This window comes from Hypanus sabinus, chromosome 9, assembly GCF_030144855.1.
Source record: "Hypanus sabinus isolate sHypSab1 chromosome 9, sHypSab1.hap1, whole genome shotgun sequence".
NCBI classification, from domain to species: Eukaryota; Metazoa; Chordata; class Chondrichthyes; order Myliobatiformes; family Dasyatidae; genus Hypanus; species Hypanus sabinus.
The window spans coordinates 133357744-133382503 of NC_082714.1; the positions used below are offsets into that span (position 1 = coordinate 133357744).

The window sequence follows — 24760 nt, forward strand, 5'->3', positions numbered from 1 at the left end:
ACCACTGTTGAATGCGCGTGATCTTCGAGCCCTCAGGCGGCACTGCCTAAGAAAGTGTCATGCTACTGTGACAATTATAGCCACCTGGGCTCAGGAGTACTTTGGAAAACCATTGACACTTAACACAGTCCGTCGCTGCATCCAGAAATGCAACTTGAAACCATATTACACAAGGAGGAAGCCTCTATGCAGAAACGCCGGCGAGTTCTCTGGGCCCGAGCTCATCTCAGATGGACCGAAAGACTGTGGAACCGTATACTGTGGTCAGATGAGTCCACATTTCAGCTAGTTTTCAGAAAAAACGGGCGTCAAGTTCTCTGTGCCAAAGATGAGAAGGACCATCCTGATTGTCATCAGCGAAAGGTGCAAAAGCCAGCATCTGCGATGGTATGGGGGTGCATCAGTGACAACGCCATGGGTGAGTTGCATGTATGTGAAAATATCATTGACTCTGAGGCGTATATTAGGATTTTAGAGAGACATTTGTTGCCATCTAGGCGACGTCTCTTCCCAGGATGTTCATCCTTATTTCAGCAGGACAATGCCAGACTACATTCTGCACAGGCTACAACAGCGTGGCTTTGTAGACACAGAGTGCATGTGCTTGAGTGGCCTGTTGCCAGTCCAGATCTATCTCCTATTGAAAATGTATGGCGCATCATGAAGAGGAGAATCAGACAATGGAGACCACGGACTGTTGAGCAGCTGAAGTCTTATATCAAGCAAGAATGGACAAAATTTCCAATTGCAAATCTACTACAATTAGTATTCTCAGTTCCAAAACGATTAATGGTAAACATGCCTCTGTCCCAACTTTTGTTGAGTGTGTTACAGCCATCAAATTCTAAATTTGTGTATATTTACAAAATACAATTAAGTTGGTCAGTAAAACTATTGAAAACCTTTTTCTTTGTACTTTTGTCAGTTAAATAAAGGTTCACGTGAATTAACATATCACAGATTTTTGTTTTTATTGCATTTTGGAAAATATCCCAACTTTTCTGGAAATGGGGTTTGTACTTGCACCAACAGAGTTCAGATGTGGATGTCTATCCTGCTGACTTGTGACAATGGGCATAGTCTGAGTGACACCAAAACCTCAGGAAGCCTTTCCCAAGTTACCTCTGATAGCTAGCAAAGCCTCATTGCTACCTTTACCAGCTGGAAAACCAAAGGAATTCTTTATAGTTTAAATATCTGACATTCAGAAGCATTTAAAAGCAACAATGCTAAAATATTAAAACACACAATTATTTAAAAACTGATCACTGTCTTTATTCCCTAATTGACACCCTTATGATCCTTACAGAAACTAACAGGGTCTTGCATCCTGCTAGATCTACCTTGCGAGACTATTAGAGGCGATAACCCAGCATAAATTGAGCTCCATTGCCAGACCCTGCAGGGATTCAAAATCCATCAGTAAACACAAGCCTCTTCATTTGACAGCATATTCAAAGTTATGGGATTACTGCCAATTAAATACTGAATGCCAGTGGTCCCGATTCAGTTCAAGCTGATTCACATTTAAATTAAAATGTAATAGAAGACAGAATTTTACACACATTGTGATAACAAGGTAGAACAAAAGACCACACTACCATTAATCTACCTGGATCACAGCTGAAGGCACAATTCCTCAGTGTGGAAACCAAGAATAAACTATTTGCCCAAATAACCAAGGCTTTTCAACCATCTAATGCAGGAATTACCCAATCTCTTCAAATTTGAGGGAAGTAGTAAAATGGGGAAGTAGCATTAGAGATGTAGCTTTATACTAAAAGATAAAATAATTACCTTCAAGTCAGAGAACTGTTGCTGGATTTTTGGACGTTCCATACGGTACTTCTCAATTTCTTCCTTCTCACGCTGCTCCCTTGGAGGGGACAATATTAATTTTAAACATAAAAAATAAAATATACATACCTTCCATTCATTAGATTTTTAAACAAATTTATAGTAACTACTTCCATAACACTGGACAACACATTCCTTTTTTTTTTAAATTTAGGATTGCCCACCTAAAGTTGAACACAAATATAATTTCAGACTATTTGTATTTTGGAGAAACAAGAAATTAACTTTTATTGAATATAATCCATTTAATTACATAATGGTGCTGGCACTTTGCCAGGACATTCAACTAAGTTAAAAATATGTTTTGTTGATGATTTTCATTTGCACTCAGTGTTTGAGGCTTCTCACTTAAGTGTCCAAAAATAATCAGCCACATTGATGGATTCCAGTTGCCCTGATAGTTTCTCCATGACCACAATGTCCTGGTGAAACCTTTTGCTATGCTCGTCACTGACAGTGCCAAGATTTTCAGGGAAGAAGTCTAAATGAGGATGCAGAAAATGAATTTTAGTGACATGATACACTTCATGCTTTTTTATGCTTGAATCATATTGTCAACCAGCTACATGTGGTTTGGTATTAATTTGCTTGTCATTGACGACCTGTTTGATTTGTGGATCAATAAAAATGCCTTCCTTAATCTTGGCATCAAGTATTCTGACTTGATCTGTGAATTGAAGTAACAAATATGGGTCATTTCATAAAAATGGTGCATGATAAGGAAATTTCATAATGATTTTCATGATTAGCAGCCCAAAATCCTTAAGATACACACAAAAGTATTCAGGAAGCAAAATCTTTGTCTCCAGTGTAATTAGGGAATTAGTTCAAAACTTAGTATCCAATTAAAAAACAACAGTTGAAATTCACACTGCACCCATTGAATAAGAAACCTCTCATAATTGCCAAGACACGTCCAGTGTTAATAATGACTGCCATATTGTAACTATGATGTAGAAATATAGACATACATTGCCATTGTATGCAACCTTACTTCCCATTTTGGCAAACATTAGCAAAATAAAATCTGATCATTCACTGACCAATTCCTATGCCTGTCCACATTAACATTGTCGATGTTAATGCTTTGGATGAAAAATGTCTATTCTATTAGCAAAGACAGCAATTCCATAAATTCAAACAAATTAACTTCACAAGCATGGAACAAAGAGTGATTTGACTGATATCTAGGATATTCATTAAGAACAAATTTTACTTGTTTCAGACATTTAGAAGAATGAAAGATGATCTCTGAAACTGAAAATCTGAAGGGGGTTGTCAATGTGGATGACAAGAGGGTCCTTCCTCCCACAGAGCAAGTCTAGAGCCAGGAGGCATAATCGAAGGATAATAAGTCAGCAACTTCAGTGAACTTCTGCCCCACAGCTGCAAGGGGGTTTTGGAATTCTGTACTATAGATTTAGCTGAATACTCATTGAAAATATTCATGAGGACACAGCTGAACTTTTATTTAACAAAAAGCAAAGCTTGATAAATATACAGCAAATTTCTATTAGAGCTGTTTCATGCCTGCCTGTAGTTGGGTGATTCCAGAGCAAACCTCTGCTGCTTAGCTACTCATTCTGACATCAGTTCTGGCCTTGCAATGACTGACAAGTAGTTCAGAATTTGCTGAATTACAGATGGCACTACAAATGCAAGCACAATATTCTGTTGGACTCCGTGTGGAAATCAGTCACACAGCCAAGTTTTACTGATATTCGCCAATATTAGGCCTGGAAAATCATTCTCTGTTCCATTTCCAATCTATTACTGTAGTACAAAAACTCACTTGAATAGGAATTTTCAGCCCATAGAACAGGGATGATTTTTACTTGTACTTACATCACTTTACTTATATCAGTTTCAAGTTTTTAAAATGTCTGAATGCATATTAACAATGCCCCCACCTCCACATTTCCCTTCTGTTCTAGAGGCTGGATGCTTCAGTAGTGTGACCAGGTACTTATTACTAAACAAACTTCACAAGAATTCAACACCTCTGGGATCAATCACTCCAGCAAAATTTCACCTGTATGGCTGGAAAGCAGATTATTCTAGACACAAAGAAAATGAAGACTACAGGACTCTATACAGGACCAGCATAACTGATCTTTGTGTTCATACCTGCCCAGATCAATGAAAAAGTGAATTACATACAACTTTATTTCTACAACTTCAAAAAAGCAAGTTTAAAAACTCAGTTAATATCTAACTACTCAAATTAAGATGATATGTTTTGAAAGGTTATTATTCCAGCTTCAAAGTGAATAGTAAGAGTCCCTCTTTCCAGTTTAAAATGGCGCAACTGAAAGTGTGCGACAGTTTACTGATAGTTGGAAAGGCATTTGACTAAAAACATTACATAACATTTTTTCTGAAGAAAATTATGGTAAACTTACACTGCAAACAATGAAGAAGCGAGTGGAGGCAAAACTGATTTGAAGTTTTGTCTGTGCAGATGCACTGCAAAGCCAAAGCGCAACATGCTCAAGACAAGGTTGCAGGAGGAGATGGATTTGGAGTGAGCGATTTGGAGAGTAGTCCATGCAGAAGAGCTTAGATGCCTGTCCACCTAAGCTGGTCGAGAGGCTGAATTGCTCCAAGTACCAAGCCGATTTGTTAAAATTGAGAATGGCTTCAGGCTGGGAAGCTCAAGCACATCACTACACTGCCATCCAGGTCCTAGAGCGAGGTACTCCCAATGATTGGGCAATTTAAACACCAGTCCAGATAGAATGGAAAGCCCAAGGGTCAAGATCGGAGGCAAGGGTCGGACTGATAATGCTCATTCTCCTGCAACGTTCATTTATTGCTCAATAGTGAACTGCTCGGGCTGCTGTGCTATTGAAATTGAGGCTTGGGCTTACACCGGCTGTTCCGAGGAGCAGATCTCAGGACTTAATCTGGTTCGGAATACTGTTGCTTGCTTCTACTCTTTGCATGATTGTTTTGTTTTCTCACTCTGCACAGTGGTTTTGGCCTTTCTTTTTAAAATTAGGTTTTTTGATTTTTGCTTTGTGGCTGTCTATAAGCAGACAAACCTCAAGATGTATAATTTATACATTCTTTGATAATAAGTATATTTTGAATTCTCTGGATCATTATAAATTAGTTGTAAATCCAAAATAATAATCAAAGAAGCTGTGTATATTCAAATGTCAAGTTACTCTACAACTTTTAGTTAAATTAGATTTAGAAGCACTGTACAGATACAAAATTATTTAACTCATGCATTAAAATAAATACCAAGTACTAGAATTTTATGTACTGCTGCTCTGAAGCACTGTTCCAATGTTTTACTAAACTGAGTTGTTGCATTATGAACATTATTCAGACATTCCCATGAGGAACTTGTATTAATGGGGACATCCTAAGTTAATTACCCCTACACTATAATTAATATTGTAATCTTTGCGAGCTTGGGAGCCTCTTGCTTCTTTTCAAAGGAAGCACTGATGTTACTTGAAGTCTGCTAAATGAACAAAAATTAAGAACCTCCTCATTTTTTTTGAGGAATACAAGCATGCAGATTATATAATTATATACTTAATATGTCTTACCATAGCATTCCTACAGTGAATAACTTTAAAGCCCAACTGAATGGAATTGCATTCCTTGATGCAATGCGCACCCTTGCTCTGAACAGTTAAAAATGAGTTACTCCTCGAAGATTGAATTCCATATCAAATTGAAATTCCTTTCTTAAAAATTGTAGCTGTATTACTGTTGTGTGACAAGCATATGCATATTTTTTCTGCTCAAAAATAGTTGCATACAAATCTGTTGTTTACTGCAAATATTATGTTTCAACAGTAAATTAAAAATATATTACAGTAAAATCCACTGATAAAATGGCATGTTAAAGATGCAGGCAATTACTATAGTATAAACCGATCAGTTATTTGTTGCAAGAAACCCCGCAAATTACAAATTGTCACAATTTAGTGGAGGATTTGCACCTTTTTGACACTGCTTCACAAGAATGACACTTCATTTCAACCTCAATTTTAGTAACTCACTGCACTTGACATTAATTGCATTTTTAACTCCTTTCATTATGAAATGGCAACGAGTGCTGACTTTTTATGCTAATTCTTTCAACCAATAAAAGAATTTGTCGCAGAAAATGTTCTATTAGTTAGAAGGGTGCTATTGTGGCATACCAAGTTGCTGGCTCACATACATTTGCCCCTCATCTTTGGTATTGTGTCGAGTATGCATGCTCTCCATGACTTTACAGGCTATGAGCTATAGAGAAAAAAGACTTCGCCAACAGTCTCTGCTGGGAATGTTATTCAGAAAACTTTTAAAAATGATTTCCAATTTACAGACTTGTCCTTTTCTCAGGGAGGGTTGGTCAATACCAAGGAGGACTGCAAGAATTTACTAAACATGATTAATAAACTCACAGAACAGACACATTTGGCCAAGTAATTTAAAGGATTATGAATTACACGTTAAAAATTATCAATACTATTGAGGAAAATAAGAGTAAATAAAAGTGGAAGCAAATCTACAAGAAAAGCATCCAAACACTGGGCTGTTCAGGTGCCTCCCCCCCCACCGCCTTTTTACAAAGGCAGAACATTCCTATTAAACCTATCTTAAGCCAAAATGGCGTAAAGCGAAGAACCATTAACTTATATGGGGAAAATTTTCGTAAAAGCGAAAATCCTCTTTGTAATGCGAAAACAGATTACTAATGTAGGTCTTTTGTAAAAGTGAAGTGGCGTAAAAAAAACATTCATAAAGCGGGGGACACCTGTATTTCTAGAAGTGCACACTTTAAACTTAGGTATTCTTAACAGTTGAAACTCTGATTGTAACACAACTGCAGCACAGTTCTAATCTTCGCATTATAAAAACACTGGAAGCAATGTAAAGACCATACAAAGATAACAATAGAACACAGGTCCTACCTATCCAGAGAGGATAATTAGGCTCCTGAAGAGGATTGAGGAGTGCAAATAAAGATCTTTAAAATGATGAAAAATTCAGTAGCAAAGACACTGGGAACATACCTAATTATGAAGGCAACTGGAAGCCATCAGCAAATTTAAGAAATCGCTACTTTAACATGGAGATGAGTTGGAATTCCCTCACCAAGTGTTAAGAATCTTAAAAATATTCCACCCAAGAGGCTTGGAGGCAGATGTATTGAAATTGATCAAGGCAGATATTAACAGGCATTTGGACCATAAGTGAGTCAAGGAGTATTGGGAGAGTGTGGCACTGAATTAGTCATAATCTTACTGAGTGATGAAGCAGAGTAAAAGAGACCATTTAGCCTACTATGCTCATCATTATTAAACAGTTAAAAGAAACACGTACAACAGCCCGTGAGAAAGCTAAGTTAGTTGCAAACAATAGAAATCAAGCCAGAGTAACGCACGCAAAATGCTGGAGAAACTCAGCCTATCAAGTAGCATCCACGGAAGAGAGTAAATTGTCAACGTTTCAAGCCAAAACCCTTCATCAGGACTGAGAAGGAAGGGGGTAGATGCTTGAATAAAAAGATGGTGGGAGGGGAAGAAGCTAGCTGGAAGGTGATAGGTGAAGACAGGTGGAAGGGAAAGGTCAAGGGCTAGAGAAGATGGAATCTGATAGGAGAGGAGAGTGGACAAGAGGAGAAAGGGAAGGAGGATGGGACCCAGGAAGAAGTAATAGGCAGGTGAGAAATAGCAAAAGGTCAGAGTGGCCAAGGCAGAGTGCACAGTGCCTTCTGGTTAACTGGTCTGCCAGTTAATCAGGGCAGCCACTTATTTGGGATAACCCTTAAAGAACAACAACTAATCGAGAACATAGTCAGGATTCCCTTTGTTTATTTAGGACACTATGCTCTTAATTGGGACAGGAGACTGTTGCCTAACAGCTTCTAACTAGTGTCAGTCAAGAGAAATTGTGTAGCTGTTAAAACACTACACAGTACTTAAAGTGAATAGTTTTAAAAATAGCACCATTTGCACATGTTTGAGTTCAAAAATCAGTGACTGTTGACACCAATAGTTGCCGAGAAATAGAACAGCAAGACAATTCAGAACTGTGTTGTTCACTGTGGTTTTGAGCATTCAGGCTTGGAGATGCCAGAAACACAGTGGTTGTCGGTGGTATCTGACGATGACAGTGACACTTGTGGAATAGTTTTTAAAGTGGAAAAGCTGTTGCACTGGGACAGTTCCATTCTCAAACTCGAAGGTCCGGGTCCACTAGTATGAGTAGTTGTCATAAGCTGGGTTCTTCCTTAATTGCAGTAGATAATCATGAATCTTCTGTGCCATATGAAGCCCTTTGCTTTCCATGAAGAGTTGCAGAATCACCTTCTTAACTGTTGTCACTGCTGATCTTATTTGCCCAGTCTGCTGGAGCTGACTTCACACGCTAGGATAGGCAAGTCCCTATCTCACCAGCGTATGAGGCCCACTGGCTATCCTCACCTGACTTAGCTTGCCTGTCGAAGTGGTGTACCAGGGTATGGCCAATGTTGCATGCAAACTATTTGGAGCCACAGGTGAGAGCTGATTGTCTGGTGGGGACCAAAAGTGAGTGAACTTCCCCAGAATGGACAAGACAAGCCACTCCACAGAGGAGCTACCCCTCTCTGGACATCCCATATACAGCAGCACACATTGGATGAATTCCTCCGTTGAACTGATACACAATTATTTAGTACATTGGTAGTGTTCTAATTGTTAAATGCAAAATTTGTTACTCAGTTAAATGTAAGTTTGCCTTTTTTAAAATAACTTTTTAGCTATTTCAATGAAACTTCAACTAATTAGGACCGCCATTTAATTGGGCCAAAATGTAATAGTCCCAATGTTTCCGAATTAACCAGAATCCACTGTACATTATAAAAATACAATCAATTAGTTAAACTATCGTTTAATCGGAGCTGCCACTTATTTGGCACAATTCTTAAAAAAAACTAATCGAGAAAATAGCCGGATTCCATTAGTTTACTTAGTACACTATGCAGCTCAATTGGGACTGGAAACTGCTAACGAATAGTTTCTAACTAATGTCAGTCCACGCACTCATGTGTAATTAGACACTACACCATGCTTAGAGCAAACAGTTTTTAAAAGCATCAGCTGTGTGTGCTCGTGTTCAAAAAGCAATTACTTTTGTCGCAGAGAGATGGTGAAAAATAAGACAATTCAGAACTGTTTGCTCTCTGCAGTTTCAAGCATTCAGGCTTGGCGATGCTAGAAATGGCCAGGAATGAAATTAAAACAATTTTACATTTCAAGTTATGAACTGCAAAGAATTTGAAGGTATTGACAATCATCTTGAACGTTACAATGCTAATGAAAATGAAGACTTAGAGAATGCAATTGTCAAAAACATTGTATGAAGTCAATCTGTTTTCTACACTACGTGGCTGCACTAATTTCGTACACTTAGTCAAAAGAACACCTCAGCATACACTGGATGAATTCCTCCATTGTTAACTATTAGGAGCTAATACATGGTTTCATACTACTATAGGAGAATTGGTATTGTTTTAATTTGTTAAGTATTTAATTTAAAAACATAATTCGTTACTCAGCTAAATGACAGTTTGACTTTTTTATACCATTTTAACTATTTCAATGAAGGTTCAGCTTATTGCGTCAGCCACTTAACTGGGCTAAAATGTACTAGTCCAGAAGTGTCACAATTAACTGAAATTAACTATAGTACTATGAAAGGAAGTGACTGAGCACAATGCTGCTATGAGGAAGAATGCAATGAAACTTCAGTTACCATTATCCCCCAAAATAATCTAGCTGGGATGAGCGGCCTACTTATGCTCTGCATGGTTTATACAAGTTGCATACCTTCTGTCTTTTCTTCTTTCATCCATTCTCTTGTCCAGTGCAGCATAGATTGCATCTGCCTCTTCATCATCTTTTTCATATGGCCCACTTGAGAATAAGCTTCCAGCATATCCATTAAACTTAAAAAAAAATACTTCTGTCACCAAATTAGCAAGCAGAGACAAGCAGAAAATACACTGAAGTTTTGATTTACTACAAAAAAAATGAAATGCGCCAATTCATATATTTCAACTAACAACAGCAACATTAAATGAATTATTTTTACTAAGAGATATTTTCAATATTAGAACATTTCAAAAGGTCATATTACACCAACCATATTAAACTGCTTGAGAAATAATCAGAAAAAAATAAAAGGAATGCAGTGGAAGTAATAAAAAACCAAAATGCTACAAATCCTGCAAGACTGAAAAATTGAACATGCTTAAAAAACTCAGTAGGTTAGGTAGCAAATGCAAAGTGAGATATCTAACTAACATTTCAGTAAATACAACATTGCCATGATTTCAAGATGGTAAACTCACTGTCCCCTATGTCTCCTTAAAGTCCTTGATTTGATTAGCAGTTACATGGCTATGCTGGAGATATGTGCCATTAAAAAGGTAATTTTAAAATTTGTAGATAATACCAAACTGGTGTAGCTTATACTAAAATATTAATTAAATTGCCAAGAATACATTGTAGCTTATTCATCCATGAAGTGTGAAGCACTACCAGAATGGCTAACATTTACTGCTCATTCCTAAATGAAATTTTAAGTAAAGAAATTATTAGAAATTTATTTAGGAATGAGAAGTAAATGTCGCTATCAACCTCCACTTTAAATATATTCAATGATTTGTCCTCCACAGCCATTTGTAGCAAAGATTCACAACCCTTTGACTAAAGAAGTTCCTGATCTGTTCTAATGAAATATTTTTGTATTCTGAGGCTGTGTTCTCTGGTCTACACACTATAGGAAACACCCTTTCCACATCCACTCTTTCTGGGCCTTTCAATATTTGATAGATTTCATTGAGACACCTCCCCTCATTCCTCTCGACTGCCCAAAGCCATCAAAAGCTTCTCACACATTAACCCTTTCATTCCTGGGAACCTCCTATGGACCCCCTCAATACAGTACATCTGTTCTTAGAAAAGGGAGCCAAAACTACTCACAGTACTCCAAGTGCAGTCTGACAAATGCCCTATAAAGGCATTGCCTTCGTCAATACAAGCTAGTACACTAAGAGAAATAGCAGATGAAATGGAAGAGCCTGGTATAAATTTGCAACTGCAGCTTTTTGTGCTCATTGGTCTTTTCCCCCCGTAAAAAGGGCAGGTATATTAGAGGCCATCTTAAGCAAAGAGAAACCACAGAAATGAGATGGTCTAACTACCTCATCATAATTTGTGTCATTCAAATCTTCATCATCATCATCTGCTTGATTCTTTTTCATTTGATCGCCAACAGTTCTTTTTCCAGGGGGAGCATGCCGGTCATCAACCGGGTCATTGGCATCTCGAGCAGGTCCAATATCCGAACGTGTTGTGAAACCAGTTGCACTAAAGTAAGCACAAGATTTAAAATTAGAAATTATGTAATATCTGTATTCTATTTTACAGTTATAGTTAGCATGAATTGTTCTTCCATGGATGAAATGGAAAACTGACCCTGAGATTTAACTGCATACAATGAGTAGTCTTCATAAAAACTTTAGTTTATTATTAACACCAGTGGCCAATATGCTCCTATTTTAACAAACAAACTTTTCGGATCAGTGGGCAGTAGCTTAGCTTTTGAGAGATGTTTGATCCTTTCAATTATATTTCAGCTTTGTAAATATACACAAAAACTGAAAAATTCATGAATAGCTATTTCTATATTTTCAAGTTCAGGCATACTAGTAAATGTACTTCAGATTAAACACTGTCTTTCAATAAGAATGAGCCTGCACATCATGCAATAAAATCAAATTGAAAACTGCCGGCTTTTAGTACTCCAGCAACTATTTTTCACGTTTATATGTATCTATAGATTTAAACAAAATATTCTTCATCCAAACACTCTTCCACAAGTGATCCTTCCTACTGCTGCAGTGTTTTTTTGCTGTCAGTTTTCTATTAACACCTAGTAAAACTGTTACAAGCTCTGGCCACGTGGTGGTTCAATGGACCACATTTCTCTCCTTTGCAATCCCATACTTAAAGCATTGAACTATTCTTAGTAATTCTCTCACCAGCATTTAACTCATCAATGATCTCCAAGTAATAATCTAATGTGGCAGCATTATTAATATGAACATCAATTAAATCTGTGTATATTTTTCCAATACTTCAGCTGGTCCAAGAATAATAACCATATGACCATTCACTAAATTAACAACATCTTGTATATTTTCTTTCGGAATGGGTCAATACAGCTCATGCTATTTTTACTTATGTACAAGTTAACAAAAAAAATTAAAAAACTAAAATTGTTCAACTTCAATGAATTTCTAAATTTCAACAAGCTTCAGATGGTATCCAACCACAACTGTAATAAACTGCTTGAGTTCTGCTCACCAACACTCAGTCACACACAGACATGTCCAAGGACTTAGAGGAAGGACAGCACAGGTTCAGAATCATGAAAGATGTTAAAGAGTTAATCTGAAGAGAGATCACATTAAGGTGGTTTGCAATGCCATTAATGTTAAGGCGATCCAAATGATGTCCTAATGTACAACAAAAATAATTCAGAAAACAAAATGTGAAGTAACTATTGCATAAAAGGACTTTATCAGTCTGTATAAATATACAGCACTTAAAAGATATGGCAATATTAATCTTACATATATGTCAGCACAGAGAATGATTATGGACTAGTCAAGCATATAGCAATGTGAATGGCGCTGTTCATTTCATGCCATGTGCTTACACCCAAAATAATCTGGACAGAATCAACTAATTAACTGCAGAGCCAAGGAAACCCAACAAAAGTAATATTATAATTTTCGGGGTGGGGGGGGGGGGGGAATCACGCATCCAAATGACTGTTCAGGCAATACTCAAGGAAATGTCTTTTTGTCTTTATTAATATTCTACTTCCAATCAATAACATCAGTTAATGGCAAGGCAATCCCCAAAGACAGCAACCTGAGTACCCCAGCTAGAAAGGATTACAGGTATCAGTAATGTTTGAAAAAAATAATTCTAAATATGGAATCAGATAATCAAGGGCTTAGGTGGGATCACATAATTCTGAAAGCATAATATAAATACAGAACTGTGGAGAAATGGGAATGATTAAAGATCAATGATCTCAACTGGACACTGTAAACCACATCAAGCCATTATCAATCAGAATTTCAACTAGCTCATGGTCCCCTTTTTAAAAACTTAATATACTTGCACACACTATGATTTAATTTATGATCTACACTTCAGTGCAGTTAATAAAGACAGTTCAAATTAGATCACCATGCATCAACCACTCAGTTTTTACTCCAATTATGAGAAACATACTTCAAACAAACAAGCAGCTTATTTTGCAAACACAAGGAAATCTGCAGATGCTGGAAATTCAAACAACACACACAAAATGCTGGTGGAACACAGCAGGCCAGGCAGCATCTATAGGGAGAAGTACTGTCGACCTTTCGGGCCAAGGGTCAAGACGAAGGGTTTCGGCCCGAAACCTCGACAGTACTTCTCCCTGTAGATGCTGCCTGGCCTGCTGTGTTCCACCAGCATTTTGTGAGAGCAGTTTATTTTGACCCATTTTGATTAAATCACTACTATTATGCCTTATCAACCACTGATCTCTGATATTGTGTCAATTCCAGGCAGCAAGTATCCTTGTTACACTCTTGGACTTGTGTGGAATTTGCTAACCAGACTCTGCTTAGGACTGTAACCATAAAGTATCAATGAGAAGAAATGAAAGCACATTACAAATCTGGTATTCATATTTTAATGTTAGTTTAGTATTGTGCTGGGAATGGACTTGAGCATCAGAAACTGTTGTTAGTGTATGTCAACCACCAGTTCATCAGACCCCAACAATGTACACAGAACAAAAGGCCAATTTAAGCTTATTGTATGAACATACCATTCCACAAATTCCCAAAAAGGTAAAAAATCAACCTAAAATTTATGTTACACTTCTCATTGATGGGTTTCCCCAAAGTGTCCTGAGAATCCTATTAGTATAGGAGATTCATTTTCGTCACTCTACGCCTATTAGAATTTGTTTTTGTACCACTAAATACAAGTGTATTTCAACAGGAGAGTAACGAAACAGGTTGTTTCATGTCTAAGTTGCTCTTGAATGAAAATGGAGATGTTAAAGCATTATTCATAAAAAAATACCATACTTCAATTTGTTCATCCAACAACATTTCAGTGCTCTGCTGCTGACCACAGGTAAAAGGCTTCTGTGTCACCTTTGATTATCCTGCCCCTGCCCACTACACAAGGACTTGTTCATCTTAAGATTCAAGATTGCTTAATGTCATTTCCTATACACAAAATAATTGTTACTCTGGATCTGATGCAGCACAAAAACAGAAAAGATAAAAAACATAACAATAAAATTGCATTATAGATATATATACACTATGTATCTTCTATACATGGATCGATTGTATGTCCATAAAGTGATGCTGGTAATAATAAAGCAGTGGTGCATTTTATGGGTGGAGATCTTGATCAGCCTTACTGCTTGGGGAAAGTAACTATTTTTGATTCTGGCCAGGATGTGTGGATGCTACTTAGCCTCCTCCCTGTTGGGAGTTTGACAAACTATCTGTGAGTAGGATGTCTGGGATCCTTCATGATGTTATTGGCCCTTTTCCAGCACCTTTCTTTACACGTCCTTGATGATGGGTAAGCTAGTGCCAGTGATGAGTTGGGCAGTTTTGACTACCTGTTCTGGAGCCTTCCTGTCTGCCGCAATGCAGTTTCCAAACCAAGCAATGATGCAGCTTGCTAGGAAGCTCTCAACTGCACATCTGTATAATGACACGAGTACGGATGTGCAAAGTCCAGCTCTCTTCAGCCTCCTCAGAAAGCAGAGGCATTGGTGAGCTTTCTTGACTGTGTCAGATGTGTTCTTGGATCTTGAGAGGTTGTGCATGATGTGCACACCCAGGAATTTGATACTACTTGTAGTTTACGCTGTTATGCTGCCAACGTAAAGGTGGGGGGAGGTAATGAGTGGCGTGAAGTTGATAACCATCTCCTTTGTCTTGTTGACATTAAGGAAGAGATTATTTGCCTGGCACCAGGCCTAAAGCTCTTCCATTTCCTCTCTATGGGCTGTCTGGTCATCGCTGGTGACAAGCCCCACCAATGTCATCTCATCAGTGAACCTTGATGAGACGATTGCTCAGTTCGCATCACGTACGAGCAGAGTTTACGGCAATGAGCTCAGCACACAGCCCGAAGGTGGGGGTGCTGTTCAGGATGATGAGGAGGGTGAAGCGTATTGCTTCCTGACTATCTGAGGTCTGTTCAGTGAAGTATAACACCCAGTGGCACAGTATATTTAGACGGAGGAGTAGGAATTTGTTCACCAAGGTTTGTGGGACGGTAGCCCTGAATAGCAAACTGAAATCCAGAAACTCCACCCTGCATTTCAAAGAATGACCCATCTCTTTTCTCCGAGTGTAAGGAGATCCTTACTTAAAGGCTCATTTTGGTGCGAGTGAAGTGGGGGGGGGGGGGGGGGTGTGGTAAGTGTTGTTCAGGCTCGTAGTAACAATTACACAAAAAACAGAACAGGATTTCACATCCTTCTTCACAAATGTCCACAAATATATTCATGACATGGTGCAACCAAAATAAGCAACCAACCATTTTCCAGGAACCAGCACTCTTGCCCTTTCCCCAAAATGAACTCTTCCACTGAGCCACCACAGAGCACGCGCCACCACAAACAGGCACCCTTTTAAAGACATCCCACCCATCAGTCTGGTCCCCTCCCTGAGACAGGAAGCACCAACAAACAGGATTTGTCAAAGAATGCCACTGTCCTGGAGTGTGCAAGTACAAACAGAAGTGTCCATGCTACACATTCTGACATAAATATCCCTGTCAATTCAGCTAGCCGATGTCAGTTTAGGTGGACAACATATTGTCTCTGCACCGTTAAGTAGCAACCTTCTATTCCTCACACAGGGGAGACATAATATGTCTAATACATCAGTTAGCCAACTCATTTATCATGCAGTTTTGAGAGTGTAAGTTCAGAACAAATGAAAAATCACTCAATCTATCATGACTACATTCCAGAATTAAGGTCACTTCAATCTAAATAATCAAACTAACTTACATAGAAACACAGAAAACCTATAGCACAATACAGGCCCTTCGGCCCACAAAGTTGAGCCGAACAAGTCCCTACCTTAGAAAGTACTAGGCTTACCTATAGCCCTTTATTTTACTAAGCTCGTGTACCTAAGTCTCTTAATAGACCCTATCATATCCACCTCCACCACTGTTGCCAGCAGCCCATTCCACGCACTCACCACTCTCTGCGTAAAAAAAAATGTACCCCTGACATCTGCTCTGTACCTACTCCACAGCACCCTAAACCTGTGCCCTCTTGTGCCAACCATTTCAGCCCTGGGAAAAAGCCTCTGACCGTCCACATGATCAACGCCTCTCATTACCATATACACTTCTATCAGGTCACCTCTCATCCTCCGTCACTCCAAGGAGAAAAGGCCGAGTTCACTCATCCTATTCTCATAAGGCATGCTCCCCAATCCAGGCAACATCCTTGTAAATCTTCTCTGCACCCATTCTATGGTTTCCACGTCCTTCCTACAGTGAGGTGGCCAGAATTGACCACAGGACTCCAAGTGGGGTCTGACCAGGGTCCTATGTAGCTGCAACATTACCTCTCAGCTCCTAAATTCAATTCCACTATTGATGAAGGCCAATACATCATATGCCTTCTTAACCACAGAGTCAACCTGCACAGCTACTTTGAGCGTCCTATGGACTCGGACCCCAAGATCCCTCTGATCCTCCACACAGCCAAGAGTCCTACCATTAATGCTATATTCTGCCATTATATGTGACCTACCAAAATGAACCACATCACACTTATCTGGGTTGAACTCCATCTGCCACTTCTCAGCCCAGTTTTTTTTCATCCTATCAATGTCCTGCTGTAACCTCTGGCAGCCCTCCACACTATCCACAACACCTCCAATCTTTGTGTCATCAGCAAACTTACTAACCGATCCCTCCACTTCCCCCTCCAGGTTATTTACAAAATAATCATGACGAGTATGGGTCCCAGAACAGATCCCTGAGACACACCACTGGTGACCGACCTCCATGCAGAATATGATCCGTCTACAACCACTCTTTGCCTTCTGTGAGCAAGGCAGTTCTGAATCCACAAAACAATAACCCTTGGATCCCATGCTTCCTCACTTTCTCAATAAGACTTGCACGGGGTACCTTATCAAATGCCTTGCTGAAATCCACATACACTACATCTACTGCTCTTCCTTCATCAATGTGTTTAGTCACATCCTCAAAAAATTCAATCAGGCTCTGAAAGCACGACATGCCCTCGACAAAGCCATGCTGACTATTCCTATTATTATACCTCTCCAAATGTTCATAAATCCTGCCTCTCAGGATCTTCTCCATCAACTTACCAACTATTGAGGTAAGACTCACTGGTCTATAATTTCCTGGTCTATCTCTACTCCCTTTCTTGAATAAAGAAACAACATCTGCAACCCTCCATAGCCTATATCGTGCCCATTGATGATGCAAAGATGATCGCCAGAGGCTCAGTAATCCCCTCCCTCTCCTCCCACAGTAGCCTGAGGTACATCTCATCTGGTCCCAGCGACTTATCCAACTTGATGCTTTCGAAAAACTCCAGCACATCCTCTTTCTTAATATCTACATGTTCAAGCTTTTCAGTCTGCTGAAAGTCATCACTAGAATCACCAAGATCCTTTTCCATAGTGAATACTTAAGTATTCATTAAGTACCTTGCTATTTCCTCTGATTCCATACACACTTTCCCACTGGCACACTTGATAGGTCTTATTCTTTCACGTCTTATCCTCTTGCTCTTCACATACTTGTAGAATACCTTGGGGTTTTCCTTAATTCTGCCCACCAAGGCCTTCTCATGGCCCGTTCTGGCTTACTAATTTCCTTCTTAAGCTCCTTACTAGTCGTCATATAATCTTCTAGATCTCTAACATTACCTAGCTTTCTGAACCTTTTGTAAGTTTTTCTTTTCTTTTTGATCAGATTTATTACAGCCTTTGTACACCACAGTTCCTGTACCCTACATAACTTCCATCTCTTTGGAATGTACCTGTACAGAACTCTACACAAATATCCCCTGAATATTTGCCACATTTCTTCTGTATTCTTCCCTGAGAACATCTGTTTCCAGTTTAAGCCTCCAATTTCCTGCCTGATAACCACATAATTCCCCTTACTCCAATTAAACGCTTTTCTAACTTGTCTGTTCCTATCTCTCTCCAATGCTATTGCGAAGGAGACAGAATTATGATAACTATCTCCAAAATGCTCTCCAAAATATCTCCAAATGCGATCTGACACCTGACCAGGTTCATTTCCCAATACCAAATCAAGTACAGCCTCTCCTTTTGTAGGCTTATCTTGTGTCAAGAAACCTTCCTGAACACTCCTAACAAACTCCATCCCATCTAAACCCCTAGCTCTAGGGAGATGCCAATCAATATTTGGGAAATTTAAATCTCCCATCATGACACCTCTTATTATTACATCTTTCCAGGATCTGTTTCCCTATCTGCTCCTTGATATCCCTGTTATTATTGGGTGGCCTATAAAAAACACCCAGTAAAGTTATTGACCCCTTCCTGTTCCTAACCTCCACCCACGGAAACTCCATAAACAATCTCTCCATGGCATCCACCTTTTCGGCAGCCATGACACTATGTCTGACCAACAGTGCCACGTAACATAACCAACAGTACCTCTTTTGCCTCCCTCCCTGTCCTTTCTGAAACATCTAAAACCTGGTACTTGAAGTAACCATTCCTGTCCCTGAGCCATCCAAGTCTCTGTAATGGCCACCACATTAGATCTCCAAGTACTGATACACACACTAAGCTCATCCGCTTTGTTAACAACACTCCTTGCGTTAAAATAAACACATCTCAAACCTTCAGTCTGAATCGTCCCTTCTCTTATCACCTACCTATTCTCCCTCTCGCACAGTCTACAAGCTTTCTCAATTTGTCAGCTAACCTCCTCTTCCCCAGTCTCTTCAGTTTGGTTCCCACCCCCCAACAATTCTAGTTTAATCTCTCCCCAGTAGCCTTAGTGAACCTCCATGCATGGATATTGGTCCCCCCGGGATTCAAGTGCAACCCGTCCTTTTTGTACAGGTCATAACTGCCCCAAAAGAGGTCAAATGATCCAGAAATCTGAATCCCTACCCCCTACTCCAATCCCTCAGCCACACATTTATCCTCCACCTCATCCTATTCCTATTCTCACTGTCGCGTGGCACAGGCAGTAATCCCAAGATTACTACCTTTGCAGTCCCGTTTCTTTATTTCCTTTCTAATTCCCTGTAGTCTTTTTTCAGGACCTCTTCCCTTTTCCTACCTATGTCATTGTACCTATGTACCATGACCTCTGGCTGTTCTCCCTCCCACTGCAGGATATATTGGATGCAATCCGAAACATCCCGGACCTGGCGCCTGGGAGGCAAACTCCAATGCGAGTTTCTTTCCTGCGTCCACAGAATCACCTGCCTGACCCCCTAACTATAGAGTACCCTATCACTTCTGCCTTCCTCTTCCCTTCCCTACACTCCTGAGCCACCGGGCCAGACTCTGTGCCAGAGGCACGGCCACTACCGCTTCCCCCTGGTAGACTGTCCCTTCCAATAGTACTCAAACAGGAGTACTTATTGTCAAGGGGTACTCTCCAGTACCTGAGTCTTCCCCTTCCCCCTCCTGAATATGACCCACCTGTCTATCTCCTGTGGCCCTGGTGTGACCACCTGCCTATAACTCCTTTCTATCACCTCCTCACCCTCCCTGGTGAGGCGAAGGTCATCGAGCTGTATCTCCAGTTCCCGAACTCGGACGATCAGGAGCTGCAGCTCGACACACCTGATGCAGATGTGGCTGTCCGTGAGGCTGAGAGACTTCAGGACCCCCCACATCTGACACCAAGCACAAAAAACTGGCCTCACACTCATACTACCTCCTTTCCGCCATTAACACAGTTAAACTTACCCTGCCTTGTCCTGTTACCGCCTAAGCCCTATCACTCTGCCTCCCTCTCACTCTGCTGCCCGCTGGATACAGCGGTTTTCTTTTTAAACCTTTCGCGCGCTACTGGCTGACATTACACGCCTGTGCAGCCTCGCCTCTTTTACCCCAAGTAGTAAAAGAACTCCCTTCCCTCCGAAAAATGAACCATTCACTCACAGCCTTCTTGCTCCAAACTTCCTACATTGTTTCAGAAGTATTTAGGATGGTAAATTATTCACGCATAATGTGGACAGTGTCAAGTTTGCTTGTAGCACCTAGCATCAACAAGGTTATTTTCTTTAAGCATCCTGTCCCTACTGCAACACACATTCCTCCAAAAGTTGTCCATAGTGAGATGCTGGAAGATAGGGCCAGCTCCTGTATTTTGTAAACCACTCCTCACCAAAGACAAGCATCAATGATGAAATTCATTCCAGCCATCTGCTGACTGAAAAAAATTGGTACATTTCAAGATCGCACAGAACTCAAACTGCAGTAAAACCAGCCCACCTCAGTGCTTCTGACACATGGCAGCTTTGGACAATGGTGGGGGGGGGGGGGGGGAGAGGGGGAGATAATCTCTTCAAAATTCTTTTAATTCACTGGAAAGATAAGCAAGCCAAACTCAACATTATTTCCTAGTCCACCACCTCCAACACTGAGCTCTCAGCTGGCTACATTGGACAAACTACACCATCTATATGCCCAAAAGACTTGCTCTGTTCCAAGCTGTCAATAGGAAGAGATTACCAAGCAGACTAAGAAAAAGATCGAAGAATATGCTTTTAAGAGCAACATCCCCATCAAGGTCCTGTATGAAAAGTCAAATTGGACAAGACACCCAAGTAAGCTGACAAAATCTTTGTGCATTAGCCAAAATCTTAATGAGTGGATCCTAGGAAAGACACAGCCCGAAATTAACGCTTTTGCAAATAATGGTTGTTTTAATGCGTACAAAACGTTGCGTTTGTTACAAGTTACTTTGGAAGATCTATTGACACCAGAGACTGCAGATGCCAGAATCTGAAGAAACACACTAAGCCAGTTGAAGAGCATCAACCTAAAACGCTGACCGCCAGTTCCCTCCATTAATACTGCCTGACCTGCCGAGTTGCTGCAACGCTCGTTGAGCCACTGGAGGATCCGGTAGCCATCCATCTACCTGCACCATACCCTGGGCCCGTTAAGTGTTAGGCTCCCCTCGGCGCCACTTGGAACCAAAGCAAACACGCACTGAGGACGGAACTCACCCTCTGCCTAAACCGGGCACATAGCCCAGCGGAGCCGGCATGCCGAGGAACGGTTTCTTCTTCTTATTGAGAGTCCCGGTGAGAGTAGGACCTCCTGAACTCATTCCCGGAGGTGCCGGCGCCGCCGCCGACGATGTCGTTGTGGTTCCTTGTGTTGATACGCCTGCAGCCGCCATTCTGGATCCAGACTCTGTCCCAGCAGCCAACGCGGCCTAAAGGAATGCTGGGTACATTACATTAACATAATTAACACATAATTGGCATAATTTATTCTGCCCCCTCTCTCTGCAGTTCGTCCTGAAGTTTTGCTTCAAGTAGCAGAAGAGGAAGAGGGTAACTAATTATTTTATCATTAAATATTTCTGTGAACAATTGGCAAGAGGAAAAAGCAATATAAAGTCGGAATTTATCTAGGTAAAATGCAACTGGACGCCTTCAAGACACAGTAGCTAATAACTGAACCTAAATCTCAGCAGAGCCACGATATAAACTATAAAGAGACTTTTAAACAGCTTTGAAATAGCTTTACGTAAAGATTATTTATCGCCATCTGCTACAAGGCCAGCATTTCATTGTTCTGAACTAAATAGCCCGTTCAGAGAAAGTGAAGGGACATCCGCGTCACTGTGGCGCATCTGATCCACCTGACCAGGTAAGGGTAGCAGATTTCACATCGGAAGGAACAGCAGAGAGCCGGATGAGTTTTTGATAATAAAACCAAAAATGCTTGCAAACACTCATCAAAAAGAAACTATTAACGTTTCAAGACCTGGATACTTTGTCAGTGCTATTGTTTGCTGGTGTATTTGTCACCATAAGCTAATTCTGGTCTCCAATTTTAATTAAGTAGTTAACTGTAAACCCCAGCTGATTATTGCAAATATATGGAAGGAATTCTTAGGACGAAGCACATTGGAATAATTGGAAAAATTAGGTTTGCACCCTTCAAGAGCTAATCTGCATTTGGGAATGGGAATCACCTTGTCCACGAATGGCAACTAAAGGCCAAATGTATGTCATTATAATGTCATCCAAAGACGCACTGTGACAGAAGTGCATTACAATCTAATGGGGCCACCGTATCTGCTTCAATGCCCCTGATAAGTTGCCGGAATAGTTTGTTTCCTTATGCTGCTGCTAAAAGCAGTCTTACTGGGGGAATGGTGGAATTTTGTGCTTGCATAGTGATAAACCCTTTTCATGTGAAAGGTCCCACTAACAATCCACCATGATCTATATCCTCAGTGCAGTTCAAATATAACTATTCAAGGCAAATTTAAATAACATAAGGATGCAAACTGAATAGTTCTGATAAGTTTTGCTTTTTTGAGCTTGAAGATGTCCATACATATTCCAGTCTCAATATATTTCCTTGGGCTAGGAATGATTACTAATGCATGGTAGGTCATTAGTGTGAAATAGCCTTCCTCAATTCCTCAAATTCCCAATCTATGTCATATTATTTCCCAATCTGATTCCACAGTATGATGGCAATAAAGATGGAAACTGAGAGTAGGAGGGCTAAACTAGTTTAAAGAGGTGAAGAATGGAATTTTACTCGTGATATCTGCAACTGCAGTATGGCAGAACTGACTTTGAAGCTCTTTACCAGACATAGACTTTAACCACAGAACAATACTTCAAAAGGGAACCTGGGAACAAGAACAAGAGGATCTGATGAAATGAACATTAATCAGAGTATAGAGGTGAATTCCACAATTCGGGAAGGAGACAATTAATGTATTAGGAGTAAGTTTTCACTAATTGTCATGCTGACAGTCAATTATCTGACAGTCATGCTGTTTACTTCTTACCTGAGGAGTAACTCTGATCAGCAGTGCTTCAGAGGTGCTGCAGGTTTTTTTTTTATTTGGCAATTCCATCCCCACTGCAGCTCCCGACCCCCTTTCAGGTGACCTCAACCATCCCCCACCCCAACTGATAGCTAAGACCATCGTCATTTTTAACAAGAGAAAATCTGCAGATGCTGGAAATCCAAGCAACACACACAAAATGCTGGAGGAACTCAGCAGGCCAGCATCCAGGGAAAAAAAGAGTCAATGTTTTGGGCCAAAGCCCTCTAGCAGGACTGGAGAAAGAAAGCTAAAGAGTATTTTTCTTTGGGAATTCCCTCTGCCTTTGCCCCTTCCCTTGTCAGTAGAAATGGTTCTGCCGGGCTTAGTAGCTAAGCTACATGTGAAGGTCAGGGGCTGGACTTAGCTGTCAGAGTCTATTTGAGATGCACACCATTGGGAGCATACCCCCACTACCTCCCCAGGCTATGACAATTTTAAGGACAACCTTGTGGATCAGAATGTATACATTCACAACCAAGTAGTTAATACACATCACAAACATCAGTGGTCTCACCGCCAATCTTTGTGATGCACCTCTGGTTACGGATTTCAAAAGAGAAGCAATCCTCTACCATGACACTCTTGTTCCCAATTACCAGTAGCTAGCCTACCCCATGCCCCTAGGAGCTCTAACCTCTGGACACAAGAGACCTCGGGAAAAGCCTTATTAATGTCTGTGTCAGCAACATACACCACACTCCACCCATCAACATGTTTAGGTACTTAATAGAACTTAATCAAATATGTGAAACAGGTTTTCACACCAACAATGTCATGCCGACTACCCCTGAGAGTGAAGACAAATTCTCTCCCTTGGCATTTTTGCATCAAGGTTCCTCACCATCGAAGCCATGCTGGCTTCTCACTACTACCATTAGGCAGGAAGTACAGGAGCCTCATCAGGCCACCATGTTCAGAGCCTCAACCCTGCCACCATCAGGCTCCTGAACCGGCGAAGATAAGTTCATTCACCTCCAACTCTGAGCTGATTCCACAACCGACAGGCTCACTTTCAAGGACTCTACAACTCATGTTCTCAGTTTTTTTTTTGCAAAATTTGTCTTCTTTTGCACACTGGCTGCTTGTCAGTCTTTGTTTATGCATAGTTCTCATAAATTCTTTTGTATTTCTCACATTGCCTGCAAGAAAACAAATCTCAGGGTAGTGTATGCTGACATATATTTACTTTGAACGATTTCCCTAGTGTTGATGCAAGACTTATTGGTCTGTAGTTGTATTTGTTACTCTCTGTTGAATAATGGAACACTATTTGCTATCCTCCAGTCATCCAGTTCTTCTGTGGCCAAAACTGTGGAAAAAAAATGTCACTTAGGACTGAACAATCTTCTCCTTTGCCACCTATTAGCATCCTGAGATCCATTTCATTGAGTAATTATCCATTCTGTTCTTTCCTATCTTCATTCTTTTAAAATAAGATTGATATATGTGGGAAACCAGTCTTCAGATGCTGGAACTCTGAAATAAAATAAAACAGAAAATGGATCGGAAAGATGAGCTTTATCTGTCACATGTACATCAAAACATAGGGTGAAATGCATCCTTTGCATCAGATCAGCAAGGATTGTCCTGGGCAGCCAGCAAGCGTCATCACACTTCCAATGCCACAAGTAGCAGGGTCACAACTCAGTACCCCTAACTGCACAAACTTCCTGGAATGTAAGAGAAACCAGAACACTGGGGAGTCTATGCAA

At 40.3% G+C, this 24760-nt stretch overlaps 1 protein-coding gene across 1 annotated transcript in view; it reads right to left on the bottom strand.

Annotated features, from left to right (window-relative positions):
• The window catches only part of prpf6 (PRP6 pre-mRNA processing factor 6 homolog (S. cerevisiae)), an 87546-nt gene extending 66131 nt beyond the window's left edge, over positions 1-21415 (bottom strand). Inside the window, exons 1-4 of the mRNA XM_059980613.1 lie at positions 21193-21415; positions 11060-11225; positions 9681-9799; positions 1798-1876 (exon numbers count right to left, since the gene is read on the bottom strand). Coding sequence (XP_059836596.1) covers positions 1798-1876; positions 9681-9799; positions 11060-11225; positions 21193-21368 — 540 coding nt within the window. The 5' untranslated portion in view covers positions 21369-21415. The remainder of the gene's footprint in view (positions 1-1797; positions 1877-9680; positions 9800-11059; positions 11226-21192) is intronic.
• Between the last annotated feature and the right edge of the window lie 3345 nt (positions 21416-24760).